The following is a 16,556-nucleotide window of genomic DNA, read 5'->3' as shown; positions in this document are numbered from 1 at the left end:
AGCCTCTGCTCAGAATCTCTTCCTCCTGTTTTTCAGAGTTCAGTGAGGATGAGCAACAGAGGGCATGGGCATCCTTCCATTTGCTTCTGCTCTGGAGCAGAGATATATCCAGAATGGTGCAACTCTACAATCTTTCTCTCCTTCTGGGATGGTTTCCATGGTAAGATTTACAGCCTAAAAGATATCACTGAAGTCATGGCAGTAAGAGGGGCAGCTACAACAGGAAGGAGGAGGAACAGGAGTATTTTACTGAGTCCAAGCCTTGCAGATGGTGAAAACAAGAAGCAAAAGCCATGCTCACAGTTAAAGCTAATGAAAATCTGCAATCCCCACGGGAAACTCAGAAACACAGGTATGAAATGCAGAACTGCTTCTTGTGTTCATTTGTTTTTTAATACTTTGGTTACATGTTCAAATGCAATACACGGACGGAGTGCAGGGACTGAATTTCCTGTGCTGCTGGATACAGCCCATTTTTGGTTCATAGCCCTGCATCCACATCTGCAGTTCCAGTAGCCACCTACAGTGATGTGCCTTCAGGCAGGGAGGTAAGGAAGGAGAGCACCTCTAGCACAGAGAGGCACAAGCATCCCAATTCAGACACTGTCCATCTGCCCTAAACCATTTTTTGATAACTTTTGATAACATTGCAAGAGCATCTCTTTGCATCTTCTTGGTAGGCATCCACAGCCCTCCATTAGCAAGATAAGATTAAACAACAGCCACTTCTATCTTTATGTGGTAAAACAAGCTTCTGTATTTAAGATAAACTTTACAGGACAGGTGGTATCCTAGAATGGAATATCCCCAAGAAAACATTTAACTATCCTACATACACGTCAACAAGGTATGAGTAGAGCGCACCCAATAAAGGAGATAGAGGCTACAATAAAAAGGGGCCCTAAATCAAAGGGCAGGTTCACACCAGCAAACACTCACACACACCGGGCCGACTGGAACAGGGCCCTCAGCACTGCTGGCAGCCCAGTGTGGCTTCCCCTGCCTTTGCTTGGAGGTTTGACCCACACCATCACCTTGATGGGGTTGTGGCCGGGACCGCATCCACAAAACTGCCCCTGCGGGTTCTGTATTGGGAGCTCGGTGTGGACTTCTACTTTTATCAGCTCTTAAAAAAAAAAAAAAAAAAAAAAAAAAAAGGTAAAAAAAAGGGGGGGAGACCGGGGGACGCAGAGCAAACATTATCTATTGTTAATTACCTGTAAAGTAGGGCTTTTGCCACTTCCCCAGTTTCTAAGAGCTCTGAAGTGAAACCTGAAAGAAGCCACCCATTGTTTCCAATTGTGCAAGAGCCAGGAGCAAATAGGGCTCAAATTGCAGCTCTGAAAGGCAGCAGGAAATTGGCAGCCCGGTAATCTGCTCCCCACCATTCAGGGGAACAAAGGCGACATTCCTCCTCAAGTAGTCACCATTAGAAACCCAAGGCTGATCTATTTAGTAAGGCCCACAGAATAAATCTGTGGAAATAAAGAGTTTTAATTAGAAGGCCATAGGATATGGCTCTAGTTTCCAGCCCCTCAAGTAACATGTATTATTTAGGCCCTTACCTCGTTTCCCACATAACCAAACGCTGACACCCAGACATCAGCACCGCTGCCACTAAAAAAAACACCCCAAGAACTAATAAAGGTGGAAACTTTCATTACAGGTGGATCATACCATACAGTGTGCTGTACCAAGCACGTTTCAAGTTGGTCCCTGGTTTGGGATTGCATATTTCCCCCCACCCAGAGTATTAACAATCCTTCTAAGCCACCGCATCCATGGCATGTTTTAAATGTTCTCCAGAAAGTGCTACAGTTTCCAGCAGGATGGATTTTTTCCCCTCTCTCCCATCCATCCATCTGCACAGAATGACTCAGTAATTAAACACTGCTGGTCAACGGCTCCTGGCTGTGCCAGCGCCTCACAGCGTGGCTCCACACAGCCCTCCAGCCCCAGTTTTCCCAGGAGCCAAAGAACAGTTTCCTTCAGAGCTGTTTTATCGGGCACAGTTAATTTGAAAGAATTTAAGTCCAAGTGCAAAATGCTCTGAGATACTTTGCAATTTTTGCCACCTGAACAGATAAAGTTGTCCCAGCCCCAGTGAGTTAGAACTGTCAGGAGGGAGAGCAGATGAGGTTAAATTTTCTAGGTATGTTATCTGCACCTGGCAGCAGTGATGGATGACTCAGGAACTACCATGGCAAGTGCTCCTGCTCCAGTACAAGGCAAGGGATGGAAAGTGGGGATACAAGAGCACAGGCCCTAGAACTCCAGGTTTGAGAGCCCATTCAAAAATCTCTGTGGAGACTCCAGAATGGCACCTTCTATCTCTACCACTTGCTCCAGAGAGACCTTTGGCTATTTAACACAGCAGAACTGGTGCATTTTCAACTCTATCAATATTTCCTCACACACTCTTGGCAGATCAGTAAATTCGAGCCCAGGTACAGCCAAAGTTTGGCAAAGTTCATACCTGGAGCTGAATTTCAGAACAAAAATTCATGACATCCAACTATCCTGTATTTCCCACTCTGACTAACCAGTTTTATCCTCACCTTGAATTGGATGAGATACAGGACATGTAAAAGTGTATGAAATCAAAAAGTTTCTCAGTGACAGCACAGGTGCTCCTGTAGTCATAGCACATTCCATCCAGAAGAACTTTGCATGCCATGTAGAAAAATGAACAAGTGGACAATTATTCCCTAAAAAGAAGGGGTCAGGTAAATGAGACTGGATTTAGATAAGACTTGGGTATAAAAAGAAGGTACTGTGCAATCTCCAAATATCCAGGTTAGAGGAAAGCTCCAGCACTTCCCCTTTCCTTTCAGGCAATAGTTTATTCATTTTCATCTGGAAGTGTGCTACTCATGAAGTGTACAGGTCCAAAACCAACTGATCAGACATCACAGAAGAAATGAGAGAATGTTCTTTGGAGAAAACATTCATCAGGCCAGGTAAATTATCCCTTCCTCCTGACTGGAGTGTGGAAGAGGAATCTTCCTGCAAGAACTCTCAGGTGCTTTGGAAATTGAAGCTTGTGCCAGAAAACAGGAGGTTTCACTTAAAATAGTCATTAAGAAGTTAATCAGTTATGTAATTTCAGCCTATTTAGGGAGCTCCAGCTACTTCTCACAGTCACTGTATCCCACAAACTAAGAACATCCTAACATTTATGACCACTGGGCATTCCTAAGGCAGTGCAGGCACTGTCCCCCAGCCAGCTCATTCACTGGTGTAAATCCATCGGCTCCATTGAGAAGAAATATTCCCTGGAATAAACCCGCTCATACTCTGGCAGCGACCCTGCCGGGTCAGGCAGGATGTCCCATTGTGCTCCTTCTTGCACAAACACAATGGGGTTCAGCCCCTGGGGGCAGAGCCTCTGTCAGGCTGTTTGTGCCTCCTGACATCGTGTTCTGCAGGATGTTTGTTTTCAGGTCGGGGCACCCAACCAACGTGGAGACAAAGGTTCACAAAACAGGGCGTGCTTACAAGGCCAGAGCCATGGCTATCAGGCACACCTTTCTCCAAGGACTGACCAAATGGATTCTTCTCTGCTCCTAATTAAAGAGCTACCACACTTACAAGCTAATTTTGGAATATGTACTTGTTCTAGAAGCACACTGTTTCTCTTATAATACTGTCCTGCACATCTACCAGGAATATTGAAAAATCCAGATGAATTTCTGGCTCTTTTTTGGTTACTCAGTAAGACTAGTGTCTCACCCATACACGCTTCAACTAAAAAGCCAAGTCATGTGTGGTTTGCAGCAAGACTTTCCCAAATTTGTATTTATTGGTAAGTAAATGAGGCAGTATCTCAAGACAGCTTCACCAGGAGGAGCAGGACTGGCAGCTCCTGGGAAAACCAACTGCACTGCACCCCTTTATCACAAATATAAACCAAGCTGTAAATATCACTCTGGAGGTCACAAGGTTTTTGAGCAGATCCTTACCACAGGCTCCTCATGGCTGGAAGTCATGCCAAGGGAAGAAGCCATGCCTTGGCTCCTCCCACCAACCACAGGAAGGTGAAAGACAACCCCAGGGAAGAACTACAAATGATAAGAGCTGCCCAAAAGCAAACTGCCCTGCAAATGAAGGGTCATCAGAACAAGACCTGTGCAGCCCCATGTGCTGTGTAAGGCTGCTAAATCCAGCTTTATGACAGCAGAACAGAATTTTATTCCAGGGTGTTTTTTTTAAGCACCACCATGACTGACACAAATGCTCCAGCTGGAAGAAGGCCAACAATTAATCAGGATTCCTTAGAATTTGGAGGCAATTTTAGCAGAACAAGAAATGCAGAAGTATCAGTGAGTCCTGAACATTCCTCCAGGACAAAAATCTATTACTTCATATAAGTCCATTAAAACACTTTATCTAGCCCCTTTAATCCTTCTTAACAGATTTGCTTTATCACAGACAGAGGAGCTAATCCTCTCCCACCTGTCTTTATGATATGGAGCCATAAATAAGAGCAAGTACTTTTCATTTGCTAGGCATTATCCCCCCTTGGATAGTGCCCTCACCCACCCCAGCATTGGTGTACTGGAACCATCTTTATAGAAACACCCCAACTCTGAGGGCAAATTCCCACCCCAGCCATGGATTCCTCCAGCATGGATCATGGAAACTTTATCTACCCATTGTTTTTATTGCTAAATTACTGTTTCCTAAACTCATCTCTCTTATCATGAGTTTTGAGACACTAAGCAAAGCAAGAATTCCAGCTTGCTGGACTTTCCTTTTTCCTTCAGCCCAGACCTTACACATCCGAGGAGGCCTTTGCTGTTGGAAGCAGATGGCAGCCTCAGCCAAATCCATCACCCATGCAATTAGGTCAGTAGGTCAGCTGAACTTACTGCCTAATTACACCATCATTTTACACAGAGTTCTCTTGGCTTCTCAAAACAGGATCTCAGAAATATCAGGAAAAAAAAAGTAATTGTTATGAGCTACACTGCAATAGTCTCTGACAGTCTGGTGCTCTGCAAACATGGAGGAGTCACCTCAAACAGGCTGCTGATAAATGTGGAGTTGAAGGACTGAAATGTGCACTTCAGTGCCCTGATTGCTGGAAACCCCCTCAGCAACCCCGCTTCCAACAGGACACAGCATCCTTGGATGGCCATTCCACTGTGGAAAGTGGAACAGACACAGTGGCTGACCACTTGGGGCATATTTAAAGTAACCTGTGCTGCTTCAGGCTGTGGAGGCTTCACAGCTTCACTTCCTCCAGCCACCAGCTTGCTCCCTTCTCTTTCAGCTGGAAAGACATTCATGTGCTCTCACCCAACCCTGCATGGCTCTACACCACAAAACTGCCTGAAGGAATCCCCAGTCACCTCCATGGCACAGTGGCAATGACCTTACATTCCAGAGTAGGCAGGAGTGAGCTCAGATATATTTGTGTCACAGCTGAGACAGCCACACACACAGAGTATCACCACACAATTTCAGAAGGCTTTAAGCATTCACCCATACACAGTAACACCTTACCTCATCAGAAGGCCTCTGGTGTCTGCCCATACACAGTAAGACCCTGTCTCTTCAGAAGGCTGCAAGTACCTGCTTGTCTTGTCCCTCAGCCCAGCCTTTTCTCCCCTCCTGTTGATGCCCTGCACCTGTGTGCCCTCTGCTCCCTTTGGTGGTTGGGCAGTGCCCTGGGCTCTCGTTACCTTCAATAGCATTCACCTGTTCTGCACCGCTGTAGCCAATTAGGGGTGAGGCTCAGCTGCAGCCCCACTCCCAGTCACCACAAACTGTGTGCCCACATATTTATATGTTAAATACAAAGCATACAGCATCTAACCCAAGAGAAAAACACATTATTCTCATTTTTCTAACACTGTCTGCTCTACCTGGCAATGAGTAAACCATGTAAGACCTGCAAGGAACTGTTTTCTTCTCTTTGCTGTGTAGGTCCCAGTAATTTTTTCTCCAGAGGCACTGCAACCTCAAGTTATTCCCAAAATCTGGTTAGTAAAGGCAGCATTAGCATGACTAACTAGAGCATAGCTGTTGTCTTAAAAAAGAGATCTGAAACAGTGTCACAACCTAGCTCCTGATGGAAGACAAACATAAAGGATGGAGAACATGTGCATCCTTTGGGGTTTCTTCTCTTCTGCTAGGAACCAACCCAAGCCCCCAGATAAATCAGTCACCTGGCTGAAAAAAGAGACAGAGGTACAGAGGGCAATGTTTTCCTTGAGGAGGCAGGAGCAGCACCCTTGGAGCACACAGGGGTGCTGGGGAGCTGGCTGTGGTGCAGCAGAGGAGGCAGCTGGCTCCGTGTTCCCGGGTGCCAGCACACAGTTACCAGTGAGCGTCTCTGGCCAGCGCTGCACAAGGCCCCCATTGTGTCCGTGGGGCGTCTGCAGCTGTCGCTCCTCGAGACGCGCGGGGACAGCGAAGGAGAGCGAGTCCCTGCTCCTCAGGAACATTCCTGCCTTTGCTTCCTCCCGGGAAATCTTGGAAAGCAGAATCCACGTGCATCCAGTGCTGCCCCCCAGGCTGTCACTTCTGTCACACAGAGGAGCAGCAACCACCGGCACCTTGCAAAGCATTGCTGGGTGTACTCAGGTGATGGTGTCTCTCTGTACCTCTCAGGGGTCATCTGTGCTGCTTAATAAAAAAGCAGCTTCTCACTCAGCTCTGTTCCATGACACTGCATCAGCTGGGATGGAATTAACTACAAAAAGCTGAGCTTATTCAAATCATCACCGCGCTGGGAGTCAGAGCAGCTTGAATATGGTAATGCAAAGCAGCAGGACTTCAAAAAAGAGCAAGATATGACACATTTGTCAAGTCACTGCTCTGTTCTGAAGTGGAGTTTCTCTAGAACCACTTACTCTGAACGCCATGTGAAATTGCATCCATTTAAAACTTTTAAAGTTCAGGAGAATAGTGATGTAGCCTTGACCCACATAAGGAAAAGAATGAGGTCTCCCCATTCACTGTTAATGAAAAGCTTTTTCTGTTGAATGTGTGTTAAATGGCCACAAGTAGCTGTGACACTTAGGTCAACCTTAAGAGCCTTTAATTTAAAGACAGAAGACTCAGTTGACATTGGAAAACTATGGGAAAAAAACCAAATAAGTCATAGACATAGGCCCAAACACACACATTCCCAGATTTCAAAGCTACCAAACTCAGCAACACAATCACTATTTTTCATCCTGGCTCCAAGCTTTTTATTTAGAATTGAGGTGGGGAGATTAATTTCTTCCGCTGCTGCACAATTTAACCAGCCAGGAAGTTCTATATAGGAAAATTTAAAATGGCTTTGCATGTTAATGTGGTATTCCTTAAAAAAACAAAAAACAAAACAAACAAAACAAACCAAACACCAAAAAAGAAACCAACTTGGAAGTTGTGGTTTCCTCCTCCACAAATGTATTTCCAAATGCTTTGGTAAATAAATAGAGCCTCTATTTCTTGGCACTGTTAAGCACAACACAGATTCAATTGTATTAAACATCCCTTATTTGATACATAGTTGGCTTAAACTTAAAATTAGGTAAACTAAACTAGAGCACAGACTAGTGGCTTTGAAGTATCAATAGGAGGTTATTTGTCACCTGACAGACCTGAAGGAGGAGGAAGAGCCCAGCAATACACACAGGTAGCTCACAACCTATCATTGTAACAAAAGAACTCCAGAGGCATTTTCATTAATTAATATATTTTCTGCATTATAGTTAACATATGTACTTTCTTCGTGTCATCCTTATTTCGTTAAGTATTGATATTTTGTTATATTCAGACATGAGTACATTTTTGAAGTCTTTTGCAATAAATATCATAAAATAATAGAGATTCACATAATAAATATTCTTTACAATAAAAAAAGTTTTAACAGACTTTTGTCTTAAAAATAGTTGGGATTCAACTTTGTGTTTTATACATAAAATATACAAAAAAGGACCACAATTTGTGGCTAAGGCAATAAAACAGGGACAGAATAAAATTATAAAGTACAGAGCAAAGCTAAACTCACTAAGCCAAAGGATCACAAGAGACTTGAAGGATTCAAGAACATTTAGGTGACTCAATGACACCTGAAGGCTGTTTGGATATATGAACACCACCAACTTTAATATCAACTGATACTGACAGACTATAAAAACTGGATTAGGAGGGTGGAGTAAGCAATATCCTTCAAAGACTGGACAGCAAAAGAAACAAATGAGTATGTTGCAGCCACAATGTCTCCAATGTGAAGATCTACATAGTGTAGCAAAAACTGAAGTTACACTGAAAATGTTAAAAAAAAAAAAAAAGAAAAAAGAAAAAAAAAAAAAAGGCTGGACAATTCTCAGGTCTGAGAATGTTCCAAAAGTTAAGAGAAAAAGAGAGAGGGGAAAAAAAAAAGATGCAAAAAAGAAGCAGGCTGCTTATAGAAGAGTCAGGCCTTTCATTTGGTGAAGCCTTTATTTTACATCCCTCTCCAGAAAGAACACACACAAAAAGTTATTTCACAATCCAGCTCACTCAGGAAAGTTACTCTTCCTTGGCACCCAGTAGGTTAAGGAGAAAAAAAAACATAACTTGCTGAGAACAAAGAAAAAAAAACATCTTTGGGAAGATATTCACAGAGCAAGAAGCTTCAAGAGCCCAGTGAGCCCTCACTGTCTCTTTCAGGAGTGGTTCAGTTACAAACTCAAAGACCCTGCCCGAAGGAGCGGCAGGTGCAGATCCCAGGTCCACACTTACCAAAGAGCAGCAGTGACTGCATGAATCGCTCCACACTCAGTCAAGTCAGCAGGAGGAGGAGAGCAAAGATGCAAGGGGAAGAGCTCATATGTCTGGAGTTGGGCAGACAGAAAGGAAAGGAAAGCAACAGTCCTCCCAAAATGGGAGAGGAGGGGGGAAGAAGAAAAGATGGGGAGAGGGAAAAAAAATCAGCTACAACCTGAAAAACTGAAGTTGGAGGAAGTAAACCTCCCTCCCAAAATCATGAGGGCTTGCCCTGACCCCGGGAGGGGCAGCTCTCCAGTTTACAATAGACCGTGTTGGAGTTCTTGCACCGGCAGCCCGGACGATTGACGCGGTCGTAGCAGCCCCGGCAGAGTTTTAGGCATCCTTTGGCCGGAGGGTAGCAGAGCAAGCAAGGCAGGAACAAGGACATGGCTCCCATGCACAGGTACCTAGAACAGCAGTGTGCCTGGGAGCAGGAGCAGGGATTATCCGCGTACGAGTCCCCTTCATCGTCGTTGGAACAGTGGTAGAAGATGCCTTTGACCAGGCACATGCAGGTGCCGTACTCCACCATGCTCTCAGCCGAGCACAGGCACTGCCGGTTGCAGGCCAGGCAGGAGGGCAGGGCCCGTGGCGCCGTGCACTCCCCACACTTGCACTTCCCGCACCGCTCACAGATGAACTTGTGCTGCGTCAAGTCCTCTTTCAGAGGCCCCTTCAGATCGTCCACGATCAGCGCCACCTGCTTGGGCTGCGCCCGGATCGTCCGCTCGGGTCTGTGGCCGGAGCCCGGCCGGGAGGGCGGCGAGCGCCCCAGCAGCCCTTGCTCCGAGGAGGCGCTGCTGTTGCTGCCGGAGCTGGCCGCGCTGCCCGTGCTGGTGGAGCGGCTCAGCACGGGAGCCCTGGCGTTCTGCGGGTGGGCCGCGTGCCCCGCCTGGCCGGGCCTGTGCTCGTAGTTGTTATTCACATTTATCGGTATAATCTCGTGAGTCCTCTCGCTCTTCTCCTGCCTCGGCGCCGTCCGCGGAGCCGGCTTCTTCACCACCGACGGCCCCTCGGTGTATTCGTTGCTGCCCCTGATGGCCTTGATCTGGTCCAGTGACAAGATGGTGGCGGGCTGGCCGTCCCTGTCATAGTCCAAGCGCTGCCGGCTGTCCAGGGAGGGCTGCTGAATCACCACCAGGGAGCCGCCGCTGCCGTGCTGACTTTGGGGCTCCATCTGTAGTGATCTCTGCTGCTGGCATTCAGCGGGAACCTGGCATGCATCTGAAATCCTGAAATAAGGAAGGAGACAGAAGGTGTAAATAAACACTGCGTGTGTACATATACACACTCGAGATCAAGGGCAGCGGAGGGATAAAGCACCGGATACTTTCTGAAAACAGAAATGATCTGGCAAAGCCCAAACTGTCCCAGCCACCTGGTACTGATCACTTTCAGCAGGGGATTACAGCAGTGCTGAGGATCTGGCCAAAGTCCAGCAATGGGGAGAGTCTGGGTATGGCATCATGGATCAGGAATGCAAAGGAGACCCCATGCCATTTAAAAAAAAAATTAAAAAATAAAAATCCAGTATTAACTTGTATGCCTTCTTGGCAAGCCATGGGAAGTGCCTCTCCCTTGCTACTGAACTCAGCATCTGTCTCTAGCAACAGCAATTCCGAATGCCCCTGACACTGAGCTGGAAACAGCCAAGAACACCACTACGGTCATGTTCCTGTTCCGTATGGCAGAGTGAGGAACGAGCCCAGTTCTCACTCTTCTCCCTGAATGTGCAGCATCAGAAGGCTCCACAGATTTGCTTCCTAGTGCATTTGGAAAGTCTCCCTCTTCATGTGACGTATGTGCATTACAGAGTCCTGAACTAAGTGCTGTCAAGTGGCCAAGACATTTTCTGTGAGAAAGTAACTCAGCCTACACATCTATTATGCTCCTTTATATAATTAAAGCAAGGGTGCAAACAGCCTGTTTTCAAATATTTCCTGACCACAGGCCGGAGTGTGAAAGAAGAATGGGCTAGAAAAGGCTTAGATGAACTAGGTGTCAAACAAAAAGTACCTGAACGTTCATGAGAACGTTAAGAGCAGACAAAAACCCCTCAACAAGAACCTCAAAACACAAACAAAGAACAAACCCATTTTCAAAAGAGAGATTAAAAGCTTCTCAAATAAACAGAATATCTGCTCGTCTATCTTTTAAATAGTGGCAAAATAGGTGAGATGTTACATGTTTCCATCCCTTTCCATCCTGCCTAGTGAGAGACTCGAAGGTTGCAACACTGAGAAAACTGCAGTGACAGTTCTGCACCTACACCAAAATGTAGCTGAGTATTAAAGTGCCACATTTATGCAGGGAACCAAGACAACAAACTGCTTTTCTTTACTGCCAACCAGAGGAAAAGTGCCTTTTGACGCCCTCCCCGGGATGTGTTTACCTGAAAGCAGAGAAAGGTGAGTGCTATCACGCATTTCAAAACCTCATCCAATAATGCCACTAGAGTATCCTGTGTACCCAGACCACAGCCAGCATGGAGCTGTTCCCCACTCCAGACAGTAAAAGGCACCATGGTGTGGAAGCACAGGAAGAACAAGAGGAGGAAATGTTTCTTCTAGCAGGCAGTCACCATGGGCAGAAAGTGACAGCGTCTGCCGTGACACATCTTTGTCCTCATCCAGTAGTCAAAGATTTCATTTTACATCTAACATCACCTGTGTGGGCTTTGTGGTCACCAGATTAAACAGAAAACCAAACACTCTCGCTTCTAATTCACAGAACAGAATCACAGGATGGCTTGGTTGGAAGGGACCTAAAAGACTCTGCAGTCCCAAAGCCCCTGCCATGGGCAGGGACACCTTCCACTAGACCAGGGGGCTTAGAGCTCCATCCGACCTGGCCTTGGACACTTCCAGGGATGGGTGCATTCACAGTTATTTTCCTGGGCCAGTGCCTCGCCACTCTCCAGCAAAGAATTTCCTCCTACCCCACACAAGAAGCAGCCTTCCTCACGAGCACTGAATACAAATCCACAACAGACCAAGGGTGAATGAATGCGAAAAGGGAAAGATTTACAGCTGTACCAGCCAGGAGCTGGGCTCCCTAGGGGATGAAAAACAATATCCCAAGAAAATGCGAAAGACATCCAGTGCCATCTTTGGGGGGAAAGCGCAACATCAACGCGGCGCAGACTGACAAGCCCAGCTGCAGACCGGGGCGAGAGTTGAACCAGCCACCTCCACCCCCGCGCAGATCGCTCGTAAACTGCTTTCCCCCCGGACAATGAAATAAAAACGAGTACAACAAAATAATAAAATAACGTACGGCGCAGGCGGCGAGAGCCCTCACGGTTCTGCACCCGCGGCTGCACTCCCTCCCCGCACCTCGGGGGTGGGATCCCGCTTCCCTCCCCTTCTCCACACCCGCTCGGACACGCCGCCAGACCTCCCGGCCCGCCCTGCTCCGCCCTGCTCCCCGCAGCCCCGGGCGGGCGGCGGCGGCGCGGCGCCCTCTGCGCCCCGAGCGGAGCGGAGCGGATCACGGCGCTGACGGAGAGGAAGGAAGAGGAGGGGAAAAGGGGAAGAAAAAAAAGTTATGAATGAAAACATAGGCTTTTTTTTTTTTCCTTCCTTTCCCTCCTCTCTCTCTTCCTCAGGGGAAGGCAAATCTTAGCCCGTCCCTGCCTCGGGAGGGCAGATTACCTGGCGCTTAAAGCGGCAGCCGAGCGGCCGCTCAGCCCCGGGGTTTCCCCGCGCTGCGGCTCGGCACCCCCGCCTCAGCCCCTCCAGCCCCCACCTGCGAGGAGCGTTTGGGGGTGTTTTTGACGTTCTGCGCGTTCGCAGCCGGCCACGGTCCCTAGCAAGCCTTCCCGCAGCAGCACGGTGCCTCCATTCCGGGAGCGGGACGGTGGGAGGGTGGTCGGGGCCGCCCCTCACCGGGCGGGCGCCGCAGCGCGCCGCGGCACCTGCTGGCTGCGGCAGCGCCGGCCCCGCTGTGAGCGCACGGCGGGTCCCAACTTACTGATGTGCAGGGAGCCGCCGGGAACGGCAAATCCAGCGGGCGGGGGCGGCGGGGCCTCGGCTCCTCGCTCTCCCGGCCGCCGGGGCGGGGAAGGCCGGCGGGCTGCGCTCCTCGTCCCCGCACAGCCCGCGCTCGCCGATCTCCAGGTCTACTGGGCCAGCGGAGAAAAGCCCCCCTCTCCTGCCCACCGCAGCTCCCCTCTCCCGGAGCTCAGCATGCAGCGGCCCCGGCCGCCCGTGGAAGCGGCGCTCTCCTTCGGCCGCAGCTCTCTCGGTCCGGAGGCGACGGGGAGCAAATCCAGCCCTTCCTGCAAAGCGGAGTGTGTGGAACGAGCCTCAGGCGGCTGCAGGCTGCGGCAAGCAGCGGTGCTTGTTGCGATGCAGGTCTCCGGGAAGAGGCGGCGGGTGCGCGGCTCCCGCTCCGGCTGTTTGTTATTTCCCTCTGCGATCGCAGAGTGCAGCGCTGCGGTCCCGCTCCGGCGCTCGGCTTCACCGCATGGTCCTTACCGCAAGTCCCGTCTGGCAAAGTGCAACCACAACCTCTGGTGCGAAAGACTGGGTTGGGTTTTTTCTTTTTCGTTTTGATTTTTAATTTTCTTTTTAAAGCGATCAAGAAGCGGCTCTGGCTTTCCAGGCAGAGCTCAGCGAACTGCGAACGAAGCCAGAGGCAGCGCAATGCAATAGCCCTGCGAGCTCCCCGCACACAGCCATGTGCTGGCTGTCGCTGCCGGGGCCGAGTGACAGGCTCGGGGCAGGGGCAGGACGCGGCGGGGAGAGGCGACCCCGCACGCCGCAGTCTGGCACCGAGGTCTCCGCAGGCTCGAGAGGGTCGCGCAAAGCTCCGACGCGCCGGAGACCCCGCGCCGGGCGAGTACCGAGCCGGAGCTTCTCTGCGAGCAGCGAATCGCGCCCAGCTCAGTGCTGCCGGCCCGGGGAGCCGAGCCCCCCGTTCTCCCGCCCGGTGCCCCGCGGAGCAGCGAGCGCCGGTTCGCCCGCACCTTCCGCACGCCTCGCAGCGCGGCCGCCCCCAGCGCGGCGCGGGGAGCCCCGGCCGCCCGCCCGCACCTGACCCGGCGGGAGGTGGGCGCGCGGCGAGGCGAGCGCCGCCCGGGCTTACCTAGGGCCGGGGTGAGCGCCCGCCTCCCGCGGCACATTGGCGGCTAGGATCCAGCCCGGGCAGTGCCGGCAGCCGCTCCGCGCTGCCCCGCCGCCGTTCCGGAGTGACTCGGGCCGCGCCTCGCCGCCTTTCAGCGCGTAGCCCCCGCCCGCCGCCGGCCGCGCCCCCCTGATGTCAGTGTGCCTCCGAAATCCCGGCGTGGATTCCCCGCCCTCCCGCCGGGAGCCGCTCCCGCGCGGGCACGGCCGCTCCCGCGGGCCGCCGGGGAAGGAAGGAGGGCGGGAGGGAATGAAGGAGGGAGGGAGGGAGGACCTGCCCCTCTGCGGCCCCGGGCCCGCACTGTCCCGCAGCCGCGGCTCCTCCCGGCCCCAAGGCCCCGCCGGCAGAGGGAGCGCTCCGGGGGCTCGGCCGGGCGCAGCTCGGAGCTGCCCGGTCCGCACACGCTGCCCCCGCCTGCGCTCATGGAGCTGCCGCGGCCCCGCCGGGCACTGGGCTCTGCTCAAGGGCTGAAGTTCTGCCACGCTCCTCTGACAGCGTTACAGAGAGATTCCTGACTGTGTTTTACCGTCAGCGCCCTTCAAGCCAGGTGGAACAGCCCTTCGTTTATATTCACAAGATATTTTCTGCTTCTTTCTGACTATTGCAGAGGCAGCTGAGGACCCGAGAAGAGCATTCCCTCTTGTCATCCTGCCAGGAGATAGGAAGCGGCTCTTGCCATCGTTCCCAAAGCTCACCACTGCATCTCTGCCATGGTGCCAAAGAGATACAGGGATGCTTTCCAAGCCAGTAGCTTTATGGCTAGATATTACCTTTGGCATATGATTTTTGGGGGTTTGGTTTGGTTTTTCTCATTGAGTGGAGTATTTAAACAGGCCACCAAAAGAACATGGGAAAATAATGTAAAGCACATCCAAATTCTGAGAATTATTTCATAACAGCATGTAAAGTATTGGAATAGTTGAGGCTTCCAGTACTTGGCTAAACACCACTCAGCCTTAAGTTTATCTGAAACACACTAGCAATCTCTTTCAGAAAAAAACCATTCTCCCACCTTTTGCCCCAAAGAAAAGAAGTATGTGCTAAGGATATGTGGAGCTGCTTAGCAGGAGCATACATCCAAAGGCAAACAATCCCTACAAACAGGATTGTACCACAAAGGGGGCACTCGGTGACAGTCTGTGCACCCAGCTCACACTCGTGGATGTAGCACAGTTGTTTTCCATTAAACTTTAGTAAGTTTGGAAAGAAATCACCTGAACTGCATTTTTAAAATTTCCATCATTATGCACAACCCTTACCTGAATCACCTATCTCTCTATGAAATAAAATTTGCATGCATTAGAGGTTCTATACTGAATACTAGAATATATTACTAGTGACAGTACGACTCCTAATACTTCTGAGTTTGTAATTAACAGATTGCTGATACAGACAAACCATAAATACCATTCTCCAATGAGAGAGGCTCAAAGGACAAACAATGGCATAAAAATCCTTGGTGTGAAATGAAAACACACCAAATCAGTATTAATATTGCTGTGGGATTTAGAAAGCGTGGTTGTTCACCAAAAGCATTCTCAGGCACACCTTGAGCACAAAGTACAAAATCATTTTCAGTGAAATCTATCTGAAAACTTTGAAACCTATAAGAGTTACAAAAACCTATGAAGGGAAAAAAAATCCAACTGAAGAACCAAAATGATTAAGAAAATTAAAAAAAAAACACTACTCCTGCAGAGTAGTCTTAGTGGTGTGAGTTCATCTTGGAGCCTTTGGAAGTAGCAGGGCTCTGTTCTCACAAAAGTTCATATACATTTTTCCTAGGATACAACCCTAAAAACAACTCAACACCTCTCCTTTCACATCTCTAAGCCAGGACCACCTTAAAAAAATCTATGCCAAGTGTGAGAGCTTGATTTTAGAAACATAATACCAGGCTTAAATGGGTCAGTCAAATAACCAAGAGTACTGGCAGGTGTTCACTATCACCTGGCACCTGAATTAATACTTCACAGAAAGAAGGAAAAACCCTCCAGAGATATCCAAAGGCTCTCCACAGGATCAAGCAAACATTCCTGCACCTCACAGAAGTCCATCTCACTAGATTAATCCTGAAAATTATAGCAATGAGAAGTTCTGATTAGAAAAAGGAGAGCTACATTCTGGAGAATGAACTGGCACCTATGGCTACATCCTGGCATGGCCTTAATTTGAGGATTGATGCTCAGGCAGGAATCTGATGCAACCAAGTTATTTTCTATCTCCAAACCGTCATCTACAGGTGGCTCAGCTGACACCAAGTCAATAGAGACCAGCCCTGTGTGCCTGAAGTAAATCCTTCAGAAAAACCTGTCTGGAATGGGGTTCAAGAGACTGAATGATGGCCCAGAGCAGTCGTCCAACCCCTGTTTCCACTTTCACTTTGAGGATCAGGTACTGGAGATAATCCCCACCTTCTGCAGTCACATGCTACTTCTCCCTCATGGCAGCCCGAGTGCCAGAAGGCGCACTGGACAGATCAAAACCACATTCCTTGCTTAGCTTTTTGTTTGGTTTTCTTCCTAATCCACACCTAGAAGCAACTTTTATCTCTAAGTGACAAGTAACCTTTGTAAAGATGCACTGGATAAACTGTGATCCTCCCACCATCAGTAACAACTATTTCCATGGATCCCACCTGGAAATATTATTATTTTGCTCCCTAAGCAGCATCACTT

At 49.2% G+C, this 16,556-nt stretch overlaps 1 protein-coding gene across 4 annotated transcripts in view; it reads right to left on the bottom strand.

The window, feature by feature from the left end:
* Positions 1 to 7,169: 7,169 nt before the first annotated feature.
* SPRY1 (sprouty RTK signaling antagonist 1) overlaps positions 7,170 to 16,556 on the bottom strand; it is a 136,012-nt gene continuing 126,625 nt past the window's right edge. Inside the window, exons 1-2 of one of the 4 annotated variants that reach the window (XM_058804282.1) lie at positions 13,840 to 13,928; positions 7,170 to 9,983 (exon numbers count right to left, since the gene is read on the bottom strand). In XM_058804282.1, the coding sequence (XP_058660265.1) occupies positions 8,966 to 9,928 (963 nt within the window). In that variant the 5' untranslated portion in view covers positions 9,929 to 9,983; positions 13,840 to 13,928 and the 3' untranslated portion in view covers positions 7,170 to 8,965. Of the gene's footprint in view, positions 9,984 to 12,027; positions 12,160 to 12,723; positions 12,947 to 13,839; positions 13,929 to 16,556 lie in introns of those variants that run through there. The other 3 variants (XM_058804283.1, XM_058804284.1, XM_058804285.1) reach the window with 3 other exon arrangements.

Source organism: Ammospiza caudacuta, chromosome 4 (assembly GCF_027887145.1).
Source record: "Ammospiza caudacuta isolate bAmmCau1 chromosome 4, bAmmCau1.pri, whole genome shotgun sequence".
NCBI classification, from domain to species: domain Eukaryota; kingdom Metazoa; phylum Chordata; class Aves; order Passeriformes; family Passerellidae; genus Ammospiza; species Ammospiza caudacuta.
This window is presented reverse-complemented; position numbering and strand designations above follow the sequence as displayed.